Consider the following 17,391-nt stretch of genomic DNA (forward strand, 5'->3'; position numbering starts at 1 on the left):
TGCTCTTATATTTTTGGTTGTGAGCCTAGCCTTTAACATCCACATCCGGGCCATCTCTCCAGCCCATAATTTAGACTCTATCTTGAGAGCAAGATATACTGGGAATGGTGGTGTGGGAACAGAACTTGCCAAGTGGTGCTAAAGGGCTATTGAAGTGTGAAGGTGGTCACAATTAAATATGAATGGCTGTAGTTGAGGCCAGAAAGGAGGGACCAGGTGGTTGGAGGAAGAATTGCTTGTAAAGATGGTGTCACTTGGACTTGGTTAACTACTTATAAGGAGAGGAGATGATTTCAAGTCCGGTTGCTGAGATCACAGCAGAAGCAAAGGTTCCCTAGTCTAGCAAATGTTGACTCAAGAAGAAAAATTTGGAAACCCCCTTTGATGAGTGTCCTCTGCCTGAAAGATGCCTAAGATCTTGGCTACTCTGCAGAGTCTTCCACATATAGAGGCTATCAGCACAGACCCAGGAGACCTGGGTGTGAGGCTTGTTTGGAGGGGTAACAAAATTTCCAGAGTGAATTCAAGTTGTCAAAATGAACTAGTCCTATCCAATGTCCAGGAAACTACACTGTTTCCAAGCTAAGTCTAGAATTCTAACCTGATCCATCCTTTCTGTTTCTCATTACCCATCATTAACCCAGAGCACATGCTAAAAATAGAGTCCCAGATCCCATCTTGTCTGCTAATTCAGAATCACCATGGCTTGATCCATATAAGAAATTTCCAGGGTGATTTTTTTAAGCCAATACAGTTTTGAGTATCCTTCAGTTTGGAAAATGATACTGAATGATTTGCTCTTTTGAAGACTGACTACAAACTCATATCTTGGTTATTTCATTTGAATAATGGTATCTCCTCATCTAGGTAACGAGGCACCAAACAGGGAACTTATACAACCTTAATGTTCCTACCTCTACAATACAGGAAGTAGAACTGTGTATTGAGAGCCAGTGGCTCTCAACTCTCCTAATGCTGTGACCCTTTAATACAGTTCCTCATGCTGTGGTGACCCCAACCATAACATTATTTCCTTGCTATTTCATCACTATAATTTTGCTACTGTTATTAATTGTAATGTAAATATCTGATATGCAAAATATCTGATTTGCAATCCCCAAGAGAGTCTTGACCCACAAGTTGAGAACCACTGGCCAAAACAAAAGATCTCTGCTTACTACACTGGGAATGTGCTCAGTGAAATTATGATGATAATTTCCAGGAAAGAAGCAGATATCTTATAGAAACTGATGAACCAAACAGCAGCTAAACAAGACATGTAGTTGAACATAAATAAAACTTACAGATTTGGCTTCAGTACTGTTATCAAGGAAGTCTTCCCTCACAGCCAGGGAGAGTGTTGCTTGGTCCAACTGTTAAAACAAAAGCAGAAAGAAAGAAAACAAAAAACAAACAAAAAAGAAAGCATGTTATTGACATTTTAAATTGTTGTGCACCATATTAACAAGAGTCATGGGCTCATTGGCAGCCCAGCCATATTTTGAATTTGTGTCACCATGACAAAAATCACTTCACCCCATTCAGAACTACACGCAAATAGGCACTTTGAGAGACCTAACGTATAAGAGATGTGCCCCCTACTTTTCTGATTTATGCTTTCTATCTTTGAGGTTTTGCCAACACTGAACAGTGCAAGGCTACTTGAGTTGGAATAGATATTAGAGATTATATGACAAAAGCCGGAGAATTTATGATTTTTCCCAAGCTCACATGGCTGAGCAGAGCTCATAGTAAAATCCCCTCCTGTTTCCAGATCTACTACCCACACCACTGTACTGCTTTGCAAAGGCTCATCTGGTTGGAGCTGATGCATTAAGCTTTCTACATCCCCACCTCAAAAATAATGTATCTTTTTACTCAAAAAGAATCAACTGACATTTTGGAGAAATCTTTGTGACTTTTAGAACCTTCCCTGAAAAGTTAAGAATAAGTTATAGAAACACAAATAACTTTAATCTCAAGTATTTTATCCCCCTTTTATACATAAAATCTATATAAAAGTATAGTTTTCCATGAAAACCCCTTTAATATGTAGCAAAGTCTATAAAAGGCCAAATTATAATGGTGTTATAAAATTTAAGGAAATACTGGGGTTTTTTTTGTTTTTTTTTTTTTTTTTTAGTAAAATGCTTTCAAACCATCCCTGCGCCTGTGTGTATTGCTAATTGGCCTAAAACAACCAAGTCACAAGCCATTCTGGCTTCATCCTCCCGTAATTCCCAATCTGCCATTGTTTCTTCCAAAAATGAAGTAAGCCAGAATCACAAAACAAAATATTTTGATTAAGATGCTTTGGCTTTCAATTAAATTTGGATCACTCAGCGACTCTTGTGAGCTCCAGTCTTAGAGGAAAGGAAACTATATAGATAATATCAAGAAAGTCAAAGGTTCTTCTCATGAAATGAAATTAAACCCACAGATGGTAAAAGTCTGGATAATTCAAGTGAGGTTACCAGACCTTTTATAAACTTTCAGATTGTTATGGTTTCTAGGGAACATTTTAAATACACCAACAGATTGAATAAGGTCAGTCAACTAAATCTTATTAGAAACACACAAACTCCTGAGGCAAAGTCTTTCCTGAGAAACCCACACAGGTACATGGTATTGTTCTAGCTTTTAAAGTCCTTGCATTTATTTATGATATGAATGCTTCAATTTCAAAAGAAAAGAAAATGTTCATTCCAGCACTTGAGAAGTATGTGGACTGATAGTTCAGACCAGTCTGAGCTGCAGAGTGAGTTACAGGATAGTCCAGGCTATATTTTTTTTTTAAAAAAAAGTATGGTTTTAGAAAACCAGGTACATTGAATTGAAGATGTGATTTTTGTCCAATTATAATTAGCATGCCAATTACAACAAAGTATTTTGGGGAGAAAGTAATAATACAAAAAGAAACATTTGAAAATTATGATCTAGGAATGGAAAAACAAAACATTAGAGAAATTACATTTCTAAGAGAATTTTTCTGGTTGACATCATGAATTTTGATTAATGCCAGAAAAAAATGTAGGCCATGGAATAGCAATGACTTGGAGTTGTCTTATACTAGGACAACCTTGACCTTCCAAACAGTCTTTCAAGGTCACACATGCCACTTTTCATTGTTCCTGAAATTTTTACTCTTCCTATCACCAGGCTTAAGATGAGCATGAGCACAGGTAGCAAGGTGATGTTTTAGAATATGCCTATCTGTTATTTCTTACCATTTTATCTCCCATTGAAATCCACAGCAAATCTCTACAATCTTGCCACAGAGGAGCTTTTCCAAAGACCAATATGTGGGCCAATCTGCATATCTTGAGGATGGAGGCATATCTGCCCATTAAAAGGAGTGCATTTTTCTATACTCAGAGGCACCATATGCTCTACTAACAGTAAAGTGGGTACATGTTCAAGGTCAAAGTTTAAGCTGTTTCTTACACAACCAAATCACAGATCAAACAGGTATGTCAACTACTCAAATTGAAGAGAGACCCAGTCCCCTCCTCCCTTCACCCAGGCTGAGCAAAGTGTCCCAGCATAGGCCTCAGGCTCCAAAAAGCCAGTTCATGCACTAAGGACAGGTCCCGGTCCCACTGCCTGGGGGCCTCCCAAACAGTTCAAGTTAATCAACTGTCTCATTTATCCAGAGGGCCTGATCCAGTTGGGGGCTCCTCAGCTATTGGTTCACAGTTCATGTGTTTCCACTAGTTTGGCTATTTGTCCCTGTGCTTTTTCTAATCATGGTCTCGACAATTCTCGCTCATACAATCCCTCCTCTATTGTTCAAATGGTCCTGACTAGTTGATGGGCCATGTTTCAAGAGAAAGAGCCTCTTGTCATATGCCAATGTGGACCAGTATCTACCATAGAAACTCACAAAATTCAAGGATATAAACCAAATAGCAACAATGTCAAGTAAATGATAATTTAATCCTCCTTATCCACAGATAAAATGAGACTCAAGAGAGACAAAATAATATGCATAGTATGATGAGTAACTCTCAAAGCTGAACTGAGAGCCTCAGTGTCCTCAACACCAGAGCCAACCCTTGTTACCACACACCTGTTTTTCAAACTATGTCCCACAAAGTCTAAATGGATTCAGGACTCCAAGTGCACATTCACTTACATTTTATATTTAAAAATTAAAATTTTTACATGCAATTTATTAGTGTGTGTGTATATACACATGCACCCATGTGTCATGTGTACATGTGGAAGTCAGAGGACATCTAGCATGTGGGTTCCAGGGATTGAATCCATCACATCGCCAGGCCTGTCAGAAAATGTTTTACCTGCTGAACCATTTCATGGCCCCCTAGAAATTGAAAACTAACAAAACAGCCAATGCATACACACAAGTTTTAGAACACTGGTAGCCATCAATACACAAATTTTGTTGTTTCATATAAGATCTCAGAACAAAATTGTTCCTGCTCTCTCTAGACACATGCTTAAAACTGTTTCATGACTATGAAAACTGTAGCTCTGTGTTGTTCAGGGAGGAGGTTAATTCAGATGTGTGAACATTCACTCATGTAATTTGGTACAAACAGAATAGAACTAAAGCCAATGTGAGCTGCACTCAAATGCCAAGCAGTGCTTAAACACTTCAGTTTGGAACAAGCTGCCATCTTGGCAAAAGAAAGCAATAATAAGTATACAAGTGCCTTCTTACGTTTGGGAAGCATTCTATTATTGACAGTGTTTCTAGGACCAGTGTAACTGAATATTAAGTGTGCAAGGCAAGCTGTTATCATGTTCCTCTGTTTCCCTTATTTTTCTATACACTGACATTAAAAGTAGACACTGAACTAGTTTTAAGGGGTTTGTTTTTTGTTTTATGGTTTTGGTGCAATGTCTTTGGTGATGGTGTATTACTTCTGACTGGTATCAAGAGGCATACAATATCTAATTTTCCCATTTTTAGCAAGGCTACTATTGATAGTTGAGTTCTAGAGAAATCATTCCATGAGTTTCCCAAACATTCACCTGGCCATTTTAGTAGCAATTGATGATAATTTCCTAAATCAATTGGCTCTTCAAAGATTTAAGTAGTAGTAATCTAACCCTTTTATTTATCCTGATTTATTTTTATTTTTAACTAGGTATATGTAGGATGGAGAGATAGCTCAGTCAGTGTTTAAGAGCACATAGTGTTTGCTCTTGCAGAAGACCTGAATTCAGTTCCCAGGATCCATGTGGGATGGCTCAAAACCACCTACAACTCCAGCTCCAGGGAATCTAAGGCGTCTGGCCTCCAAGGGCATCTGCACTCACATCATCATCATCACCATCATCTCTCTCTTTCTTTATATCTCTCATACACATACATAACTAAAATAGAAAGGATAAATATTTTAACTATAACCATGTTTATGTAAATGTTTATGTGTGTAAGCAGGCACATGAGGGTACAAATACCCAGAGAAACCAAAGAAGGCATCTAAACCTGGAGTACAGGCAGTTATGAACCACCTGACATTGGTACTGCGAAACAAACTCAGGTCTTCTGCAAGAGAAGTATGTTCTCTTAACTACTGAGCATCTCTTGAATTCCTCTCCTGGATTTTCAAGCTGTGCTTCTCCTATAAAGGAGAACTTTGTCTCATTGGCTATTTGTTTATCCTGAAATCAATCAAATCCAGATTATGGAGAAAATATATAGGAGAAATAATCCGGTTTCTTTGGCAAATAAGTATGGTTTAAAAAGAACAAAGAAAAAGTGGTGACTGTTAAAGATTAAATCAGACTTAGAAAGTGCACATGTTATTGATTCTTAATTTTAGCCTCAATCAAAATACAGCTGTTTCTGGTTGGGGTTTAAGGATATATTTGAGGGGCTGAACGAATAGCTTGATGGTAGAACACTTGTTTGGCATGCATGAGGCCCTGGATTCTACCCTCACCAATATAAAAAAAATGTTTAGTATAATTAGGAAAGTTGAAAACTAACTGTATTATTAGATGTTAAGTATGGAATTATGATTACATTTTGGTTGCAGTAAGAGTCTTTCACATTAGCTCAGGCAATGAAATATTCACAGTGAGAAGATACATTTTAGATGTGCTATAAAATACTCCAGCCTCCAAAAAGGGGAGGTTTAAACTATGTAAAAATAGCACAAAGTTGAGGCTATTGAAATTGGGTTCATAAACACATAGATGTTTATTGTTCATTTTTATTTTAGTTGGTAGTTTTCTTCATGATAAAATATGAAAGAAATAGGTCACCTATTTGTCTAGCTCCAGAAATTGGTGAAAAATGAAATAGTTACCATTTTCAATGATGCATCATTGTGTGAATCAAAATCATCTACCATTTCTCAGAGGGTGTAAATTACATTTGAATGACAATCTCTTTCTTACTTTAAAACACTATCGAAAGTATTTGGAAGAATATCATAATAGTTCTGTAATTGAGAATAATAGTCTTAAAATCTGGCTTTAAAAAATTGAGTGCTCTATCCACATAGAACAGGGGCTGATTGGACTGCAATCGTCATTGTGTCTCACATAATAGCATTACAAGATGGCTCAATACCATGTCGCTACTTCATCATCCAACACAGACACACAGCTGTCTCTGGAACTAAAACTTTCCTTGTGCGTGAGAATTCTTTCAACAACCAAAGATTTTTCTTGACACCTATCACTGTCTACACTTAGAGGTCAGGAATCTACAGCCTTCAGGCCAGCTCGTCACATAGTTATACCCATTCATCATCTAAACCTGCTTTCCCAGGTACAATGCCAAAGCTCAATAGTTGAAATAGAGACCAGATGGCTGGCAAAACCTCAAATCTGTACCATCTGTCCCTTTATAGAAAACACATTGCCCACCTCTTACTTAACTCCAAAAAGAAACACCATGGTTTTGATTTTTGGAGAGGTGGCTTATGTTGGATGAGGAAATATACTACATGGTTTTATAGTCCTGTAGTTTTTATATTGATATATCCTTAAAATTTCTGCTTTGATGAAGGACAGATTAGGACATAAATCAATGTTCAATAGCTTCATTATTATTATTCTATGGAAGAAGAAAAACACAGCAGGGTGAATGCATGAAATGACTTGGGATATATTATTTGAATTCCTACAACCCTCCTTCATTGATGAATCTTTTGTGGTCTGTATCTTTCTGACAACCTCCTAATTTCACCAATGCGATCCACCTCAGGGCACATCCAACTGCTCCCTGCCTTTATGCTCATTCTCCCAGCAGAAAATGTGCTTAGAATAAATTCTGCTTTACCTTTTGAAAGGGAGGAGGACAGATTCAGATTGAACTTGACAATGGGGATGTAGGCGTGCACTCAAGTTGTTCCTGAAAGGGGAACAAGGAATCTGGCATGTGTTGTCCCTTCTGTCAGAGAAACGAGGAGGTGAGGCAAAGAGCAGAGTTCAGAAAGTCTTCTATCATCACAGAAGACCCAGAGACCTCGCCCAGCTAGAATTTACATGCTCAGAGAAGCCATCTAAGAGTGAGAGCATGGATCACCTGAAAGCCACTCACGGGGTTCCTGAAAGGCGACAGTTTGCTGCTAATCTGCATTCGGCAAATCTTGGAGCAGGCCATAATTCTAGATCCTAATGCTCAGCTGAATTTTTACCTCATCATTTCATTAAGCCAGCATGAATTTCTTTCTTTAGGAAAGCACCCACACTGGGGATCTGAGCACAGTTGGCAGAGTGGTTTCCTAACATTCACAAGGTGGAGTCTCCAGCACTGCATAAAGATGGTATGATAATACGTACCTGCAATCGCAGCACTCAGGAGGTAGAGGCAGGGGGCAGGAGTTCAAAGTCAGCCTGGGTCAAAGTCAAAGCAAGTTTGAGGCCAGCCTAGGATACTTGAGGCTCTGTATATAAACAGAAAAGAAAAAGACACCCTAAAGCGCTAATCTTAAAATGAACAAACAGCCCTGGCTATACCTTCAAGATATGTTCATTGGACGCCTTGTCGTCAGGGGACACATACAAACGAATGAACACAGAATTGCTGTATTGACCGCGGAATGTTGCAAGCATTTGCAGTAGACTGAATTTTCTCTCTGACCAAACCCCTTCAGGACCAATATTAGCTTCAAGCACAGGCCAGCGGAAAGGTGAATGCCGCAAGATGTGGAGCAGTGGCTTGGCGTCTGCTTTTTCAATTGCTTCTGAAAGGAAACGGATATAAAGGGCAAGTTAGAATTGTAAACTAGAAGCCAGGTGTGATGGTCCATGCCTCTAAGTCCTGAACTTGGAAAGAAGAGGCAGGAGGATCATCTAGGTCACCCTCAAAGGTGCAGTGACTTCTCAAAGCCAATCTGGGCTCCGTGAGACCTTGACACAAAACAACGAAAATGATTTGCAAAGTAGATCACCAAGTTAGCATGCAAATTTATCTTCTCAAGAGAAAATTCCCATAAAGCCCTCCACTTGAAACTTCAGCTGTTAAAGAGAGGGTAAGAGAAGTAGAATGCGTTGTGAATAACTATATGAGCAAAACTAACTATAACACTCTTTAGTGAACTTGCTGGATGTTCTCTATAATGAAGACAGGCTTACTGCATAGACCCAAGCCAATGAATAAAATTAAGCCAGTGGTACTTATTACTGGCACTAAGGAATAACCCTAAATCAACAATATGATTCAGTTAAGACAAGGATGCCCCCAGTGAACAGGTGTTTCTAGCATATCCCCCAAATCCTAAATCAACTAACACACTTTCTGGAAACACTTGCTTCAACTCTGGAATGGCTTTGATCACGTTGAAGCCTTTGTCTCCCAACAAGAATGCTAGTTAGGAGCCTGGCATGCCTGGAAATCTAAATGTCACTAGATTCCAGTGGTTTCTATGGAACATAATTCTCCTAAGTATATGCCTTCTCGGGCTTTTTCCTGAGACAGAACTGGCCTGAATATGGATTCCAATTTTTATACTAGATACAATGGGGTTTTCCCTGCTGCCTTATTCAAATTTCTTATATAGGAACTGATATCCAAATAACCCAGTCACAGAAATAAGATTATTTTCTTGGGGCTGGAAAAATAGTTCAGTTGTTAAGAGCATATGCTGTTCTTGCAGAAGACATGAGTTCAGTTCTCCACACTCATGTTGGGCGGTACACAACAGCATGAAACTCCAGCTACAACCTTACCTGACCTCCACCTGGACTTATGCACTCATGTGCACATATCCATACACACATACACATAATTATAAACATAAAATAATAAGAGCAAAATGTCTTTAAAAGATTATTTTTCCACTACAACAGCCACAGATTGACTAAGAAAGACTCATCAAAATCCAGTCTTTGAGAATTTTTTTATTGCCTAAATAACACCTTTAAGCATTAATAGAATTTCAGTTCTCTCTTCCTTAAAAATACCTTTAACCACTAATAGAATTCTGAAGTATAAGGATCATAAATATTTATTTTCTTTATTACTCACTCTCATTCATGCAGGATGAATAAAGGATTTTGGCTTTCTGTACAGCTTCAATGTCCCGCCTTCGACTGACTGATTTCTCCAGAAGTGCTAGGAAGGTGAAAATAGGATTCATTAGTATCCTCCTACAGAGGATGTCAAATTGAAGGTCAGCCTCCAGAAAATTAAATGCAAAGACAGACAATTCTGGAAAATACAAGGTATGCGAACAGCAGGGGCGATTCCAAGCTGCTTGAGATCCAAATAAAAACAAATAAACATTATTTTATCCACGGTTCTTCTAACTCAAAAGAAACCAAAGTTCAACTTCCGTCTGAGGCTAGGCTTTCTGTAGGGGTTAATTTCTTCTGCCACCTCCACAAAAGGAAGCAGTCTTCATTTATTAAAGAACCAAAACTCATTCAGTCTGTTGTTTCTGTACCAAGCAATATTCTCAATGGATGTCATTTCATCTGGGTCAAGTTCCTTACGATTTTCTTCATAACTCAGCCTCTCAGGGAGGTCATCCGGAAAAAAAAAAATTCCCATTACAAGTTTTATTCGGTGTTGCATAAACATGCCATGTACATGAAAAAAGTTGTTGCAACAGGAAATAAAGAACTGAGGTTGGAAAGCCTACTCAAATTGTCTGAAAGCATGCCTATTCATACATGCAAAGTCCTGGATATGTAAGTGAGGCCAAAAAACTATTTGCCAGACCTTCTTGGAAAATTATTTTCTGAGCCGGGCGGTGGTGGTGCACGCCTGTAATCCCAGCACTTGGGAGACAGAGGCAGGCGGATCTCTGTGAGTTCAAGGCCAGCCTGGTCTACAGAGCGAGATCCAGGACAGGCTCCAAAACTACACAGAGAAACCTTGTCTCAAAAAAAAAACAAAAACAAAAAAAGGAAAATTATTTTCTATTTATAAAACAATTAATAAGATTGTTTGAAAGTAAAAAAAAAATGGTTGTTGTCACTCTTCTTTCAAATAAGGACTCAGTGAAAACAAACTTCTTTTAAGGGAGGGAGAGAGGGGAGGAGGAAGGGAAGGGTTTGAATTGACTTGAGAGTATCCATTGACCATCATGAAGCCATGTTGCCAGATCCGTATGGTGACCATAGCCCCTTTGGCACTGCCTACTTCCACTATGTAAAACAGCTGCTGACAGGGAACACACTCGACAGCCTCCAAAATCAGTGGGAAAGTTGTTCCTGTATCTCCCCGAAGAGCTTCAAGGCACAATGCACAATACTAATCAATTTGATCAAAAATCACACATTCCCAGAAGACCTGACTTCCAAATGACAATTTCCACATTTCAAAAGCTGCAATCCAAAGATCTTGTCTAGGTTTCTCTTTTGCTTTGTTTTGTTTAAGATTTGTTTCATTTTTTTTCCCATGTGTCTATGTGTGTCTTTGTGTGTATGTATGTACTTGTTTACAAGTGCCAACAAAGGCCAAAAGAGGGTGCTAGACTCCCTGGAGCTAGAATTATAGGCAGTTGTGAGCAGCCCAATGTGAATGCTGTGAACTGAGCTTGGGTCCTCTGCAAGAGCACCAAGCATTCCTCACTGCTGAACAGTCAGTCTCTCCAGGCCTACCTGGCTTTTGTTTTTATGAGCACCTGTACATAAACCAAGCCCGTGACAGTAGATAGATTCTAGCAAACTAAACTCTGGTTGAATGTGAACATTTTCAATTACTTGTTTGGTGCATCTTGTGTATCATCACAGCAAGAAAAGTTGGATAACTTGCTCCAGAAATAAAGGTTCGTTTTTGTGTTTTTTCCTTTTACAACAAACAAAGTTCTCAAACCACATCCATACATACTTCCACTCAAGCAATCTCACATGTCTTTCAGTCACATTGCTTATGCAGGTTAGTCATTAGACTACTGCAAAGACCAATTCAGAAGTAAATAATCCAAATTTCATTTAGGGTTCTGTCTTAGGGTTTTCATTGCTATGACAAGATACCATGACCATTGCAACTCTTATAATGAAAACATTTAATTGGGGTGGCTTGATTACAGTTTCAGAGGTTCAGTCCTATCATCATGATGGGGAGCATAGCAGCATGCAGGCAGACTTGGTGCTAGAGGAATAGCTGAAGAGTCCTACATCTTGTAGGCAACAGGAAGTAGACTAAACACTGGGCTGGGTGATATCTTGAGCATAGGAAACCTCAAAGCCTGCCCCCACAGTGATACATTTTTTTCCAACAAGGCCACACCTCCTAATAGTGCCACTTTCTTTGGGGGCCACTTCCTTTCAAACTGCCACAGGTTCTGATGATGTCCCAGTGTTATAATCATGCTGCAGGCTACAAACATGAGGGCCTGAAGGATCAAGAAACAAGCCACAGGAGCAAAAAGAAGCACTGGTCTCTAATATTTACTGGTGTGTGTTTCCAATGCATACTGTAGATCACAGGAAGAAGAGGACACACATATGTTGAACAGATCAATGTTAAAATCCTAACCATGCACAAATATAAGTAATTTACATTGTATAAAATTCTGGTTTCTGTATGAGAATTTGGATTTTCAAACAGATTTAGCTAATGGCAGGTTCTTTGTCACATCCTTTCTCTTCTGCTCTCCCCTCTCTGTATCAAAGCAGGCAGAAAAGCATTGCTATGCAGATAGTGATGTGGCAATCAGCTCCCAGCACCATTTTCTTTATCTCTGCATGTGAATTAGTAAGAAGAGGAATAATATCAAGCCTAGAGAGTCATTAATAAGCAGAAAATAATACCTGCCTATCACAAGCAATTATTCAAGTTATTAAAATGTCTGTAAAATGTGGAAAGGGCTCAGAGGTCACCCATGCAGGACTTTCCCAGTATGACCAGTGTTGGTTAGTGGAGGATTTTCAATTCTTCCTCTTCTTTCTTATAGAAAAAGAAAATACCAATTCATAAAATCTTATAACAGCCTACCTCAAACTTAAAAATTGGCTAGAGAAATTGTTCTCTTCAAAGTATCTTAAAACTGTATAAGTAAGCCGGGTGATGGTGGTGGCACAAGCCTTTATTCCCAGCACTCAGGAGGCAGAGTCAGGTGGATCTCTGTGAGTTCGAGGCCAGCCTGGTCTACAGAGTGAGTTTCAGAACAGCCATATTATGAATATGTTCTGGGATGAGGACACAGAAGCTTCCAGTCTGAGGAAACAAGACCAGCTGAGCAGCTGAGGAATTGGCAAGGTGAGATAGCTGTGGCTTATTCTGCTTCTCTGACCTTCCAGCATTCACCCCAATAACTGGCCACAGGTTTGATCTTATTAATAAGGCTCTTTAAGATCCCTGCTACACTGGTGTATGACCTGGGGTCAGAACTCAGGTCCTCTGGAAGACAGTAAGCACTTTAAACTACTAAACCATCTCTCCATGTCTTTGAGTTTTCTTCTTCTTCTTCTTCTTCTTCTTCTTCTTCTTCTTCTTCTTCTTCTTCTTCTTCTTCTTCTTCTTCTTCTCCTCCTCCTCCTCCTCCTCCTCCTCCTCCTCCTCCTCCTTCTTCTTCTTTAAGATTTATTATTTATTTATTATAAACAAACAGTTGAATGAAATAATAAAAAATAATTCAAGACAGAATTCAATAAAGAATCTCAGCACTTGAGAGGCAGAGGCAGGTGGATCTCTGAGGTCAAGGCCAGCCTGGTCTACAGAGTGAGTTCCAGGTCAAACAGAGCTACGCAAAGAAACCCTTTCTCAAAAAAATAAAAAAAGAAAAAAAGAAAGAAAAAAGAAATAGGATCACTAAAGAAAGCCTAAACTGAAAAAAAAAGAAATGAAAATTTAAGAAGTCAAAGACCTCAGAGGTACACCTCACCATCAGACTATAAGACATAAAAGTGAGAATCTCAGACACTGTAGACAAGGTAGAAGAAATGGATAGCTCAGTCAAAGAAAATGTTGATCTAAAATGAAATTTAAAACACTAGACATAAAACATCCAGAAAATCTGGAACACTAAGACCAAATCTATGAATAATAGAAAAAAGGAAGAAGAAACCCAGGTGGAAGGCAAAGAAAATACTTTTAACATACAAGAAATTTTCCTAACATAAAGAAGGAGGTACCTATCAAGGTACAAGAAGCACACAAAACACCAAATAAACTGGCCCAGAAAAGAAATTCTCCACAACACATAATAATCAAAACACTAAATTTACAGAACAAAGAACATTAAAAGCTAAAAGGAGAAAAGGCCAAATAGCATATAAAGGCAGACATATAAGAATTACACCTGACTTCTCAATGGAGACTCTAAAAGCCAGAAGGGTCTAGACAGATACCATGCAGACTCTAAGAGACCACAGACACCAGCCCAGACTACTATGCCCAGCTAAACTTTCAATCACCATAGATGAAGAAATCAACATATTCCATGATAAAGTCAAATTCAAGCAGTATCTATCAACTAATCCATCTCAACAGAAGGCACTGGAAAGAAAATTCAAGTCTGAAGAGATAAACCACCACCCAGAAGACACAAAGAATAAATAACTGTAGACCAGCAAATCAAAAGAGAAGAAAAACCAAAACATAAATAACAAAATAACAAGAATCAATAAACTAAGCACTGCTCATTGATAACTCTCAGTATTAATGGCCTCAAATCTCCAAAAAAAAGACACAGAATAACAAATGAATTAGAACACAGAATTCTGCTGCATCCAAATCACATACCTCATCATCCTCAAAACAACTAAACAGAGAAATGCTGGAGTTAAATAATGTCATAAGTCAACTGGACCTAGCAGATATAGAATATGTCACCCAACCACAAAAGAATATATTTCCTCTCAGCACCACATTGAACTTTTTCCAAAATTGGCCACATACTTGGACACAAATCAAATCTCAACAGACATAAGAAAATTAAAATAACATCTGCATCCTATCAGACCACCATGGATTAAAGCTAGATATCAACAACAAAAACAACAGAAAGCTTACAAACTGATGAAAACTGAACAACTCTCTACTGAATAAAAACTGGGTCAACACAGAAACTTAAAAATAAATTAAAGACTTTATAGAATTGAATATAAATGAATATACAATGTACCCAAACTCATGGAACACAATGAAGGCAATTTTAAGAGGCACATTCATAGCATTAACTGCCTACTACAAAATTTGGAGAGATCTCACATTAATAACTTAAGAGCATACCTGAAATCTCTAGAACAGTGGTTCTCAACCTGTGGGTTGCAAACCCTTTGGGATCAAATGACTCTTTCACAAGGGTCACATATCAGATATTCTGCATATCAGATATTTACATTATGATTAATAACAGTAGCAAAAGTACAGTTATGAAGTAGCAACAAAAATAATTTTACAAGGGTCACAGCATTAGGAAGGTTCAGAACCACTACTCTAGAACAAGAAAAAATAGCATCCAAAAGGAATAGACAGCAAGAAATAAATTCAGACCCCAAATCAATAAAATAGAAAAAACAAATACAGAGGATCAGTGAACTAAGAGTTGATTCTTTGAGAAAATCAGTAAGATTGACAAACCCTTAACCAAATTAACAAAAAAGGAAGATCCAAATTAATAAAATTAGATATAGAAAGGGGAAAATTACAACAAACAACAAAGACATCCAGACTTGATGTCTTAGCTAGAGCAATGAGACAACTAGCTCTAGCTAAGATATCAAGTAGTAGACTGAATAGGTACGGAGAACGTGGAAATCCTTGTCTTGTTCCTGATTTTAGTGAAAATGCCTTGAGTTTCTCACTGTTTAGGTTGATGTTGTCTGTGTGCTTGCTGTAAATCTCCTTCATTATGTTGAGGTATGTCCCTTGTATCCATAGTCTCTCCAAGACTTTCATCATAGAGTGATGTTGGATTGACAAAGGCCTTTTCTATATCCTATGAGATGATTACCTGGTTTTTGTCTTTCAGCCTCTTTACATAGTGGATTATGTTTATCAATTTATGTATGTTGAACCATTCCTATATCTCAGAGATGTAACCTACTCAATCATCAGTACTGGATAATATTTTTGATATAGTCTTGTATTTGGTTTGCAAGTATTTTACTGACAATTTTTGTATCCATGTTCATAAGGGATACTGGTCTGTAATTTTCTTTTGGGGGTGGTCTTTGTGTGGCTTAGATATCTGAGTAATCATAAAAAGAATTAGGACATGTTCCTTCAATTTCTATTTTGCAGAATAATCTTAGAAGTATTAGTGTTAACTCTTTTTTGAAGGTCTGATAGAATTCCACACTGAATCTTTCTGGCTTTAGATTTTTTTTGGGGGGGGGAGTGGGGAGAGTTTGGGAGACTTTTAATTACTGCTTCAATTTCACTAGGGATTATGGGTCCGTTTAAATAGATTATTTTATCTTGATTAACTTTGGTGGGTTGAAGATATCAAAAAACTTATCAATTTATTTTAGATGTTCTGGCTTGGTAGAGCACAGATTTTTTTCTTATAGAAAGGTTTTATTTTGTATAGAGTAAGTAACAAATAATGATTTTTATTATATCTTTTGTTATTTAAAAAATTTTTAAATTTAAATATATTTGAGTTATATTCTTCCCCTCCCCCAAGTCCTTCCAGATCCTCTTCTCATCCCTACCCACGCAACTTTACATCTTCTCAAAACACAAACAAAAGCCCAATATAACAACAAAACTCCCCCAAACCAAGAAAACAAAATAAAACACCACCCCACCAAAAAAATAAAAAACACCAAACTATAACCACATAAAAGTACACACACAAAAAAAATTGTGGTGTCCACTATATGTTGGTCAACTACTCCTGAACATGAAGCCTGCCCTGGAGTGTTTGATATACCCAGTGTTAATCCATTGGAGAAAACTGATTTTCCCTCTCCCAGAAGATATAGATGACAGTTCAGCTTTTAACCTTTACCCTAGTGGCTAGGTTTTCATTCATTCATTCATTTTTCAATATAACAAAATAAAATATAATAAGAAAACAAAAGCTATCACTTTGGAGTTTGACAAGACAAATCAACGGAAGGAAAAGAACTCAAGACAAGGGACAAGAATCAGAGACCCACTTATTCACACATGTAGGATCTCATATAAGCTCAGAGGAACTGATCTGTGCATGCTGTTTCAGTCTATGTGAGCTCATATGAGCTTTGCTAATACTGATTTGGAGGGTCTTAAATATATATATATGTCCTTATGAGTCTCTGGATTTCCTCATTGTTGTAATGTCCTCCTTTTCATCTCTAATTTTATTAATTTGAATCTTCTCTCTGTGTCTTTTAATTTCACTAAAAGTTTCCTTATTTATTTCATGGGGCATTGTATATGTTTCTTGTGGAATTTTTTTTCTTGTTTGTGTTTTTGTTAATTTGTTAAAGACCGAGAAAGAAAGGTCACAAAGTTGGATGGGTGAGGAGGTAGGGTGGATCAGGGAGGAACTGGGGAAGGAAAATCATAACCAGAATACATTATATGAAATTTTTTTCAATTTAAAAAAATTGCAAAACAGAGAAAAGTTATAAAAGTAAAAAGCTGGCATTGACAATGGTTATTCTCCATTAGATTGACTACCATTTTAAGCAAGGACTGGTCACATCAAGTCTGAAGACCCAAGGCCTAGAGCTTGGCACACAAAGCTAGTGCTTAGCAAATACTGTCTGAGTTGAATTTCTGATAAGAAAAGACAGAATTTTACATCAAATGCACAAGAAGTGTGAAAAGCCAAACTAACTACTTTTATCATTTCTTTTTATCATGAGCAATTTCCTGGCCATGCTAGCACTATAATCAATCTCTGGTTTTGTTCACATTCCAGTCTGCATCATCTATGACTTCACTCACCTGTTTCTGTGGATACTAGTTTAATTTTACCAATTATCTCAGATTAATCACCCGTTTTCAATGGTCTGCTTTTCAGTAATGGGAGGAAAATGCTTCATGTTCTTTTTAACTTGGCAGTCCAAAGAACA

General features: G+C 37.7%; 1 protein-coding gene across 1 annotated transcript in view; it reads right to left on the reverse strand.

Moving 5' to 3' along the window:
• Window positions 1–17,391, reverse strand: part of Phex (phosphate regulating endopeptidase X-linked) — a 199,435-nt gene that overhangs the window by 149,173 nt on the left and 32,871 nt on the right. Inside the window, exons 4-6 of the mRNA XM_006973251.4 lie at window positions 9,455–9,541; window positions 7,945–8,171; window positions 1,305–1,373 (exon numbers count right to left, since the gene is read on the reverse strand). Of these exons, the coding sequence (XP_006973313.1) occupies window positions 1,305–1,373; window positions 7,945–8,171; window positions 9,455–9,541 (383 nt within the window). The remainder of the gene's footprint in view (window positions 1–1,304; window positions 1,374–7,944; window positions 8,172–9,454; window positions 9,542–17,391) is intronic.

The sequence above is a fragment of the Peromyscus maniculatus genome, chromosome X (assembly GCF_049852395.1).
Source record: "Peromyscus maniculatus bairdii isolate BWxNUB_F1_BW_parent chromosome X, HU_Pman_BW_mat_3.1, whole genome shotgun sequence".
In the NCBI taxonomy this organism is placed as follows: Eukaryota; Metazoa; Chordata; class Mammalia; order Rodentia; family Cricetidae; genus Peromyscus; species Peromyscus maniculatus.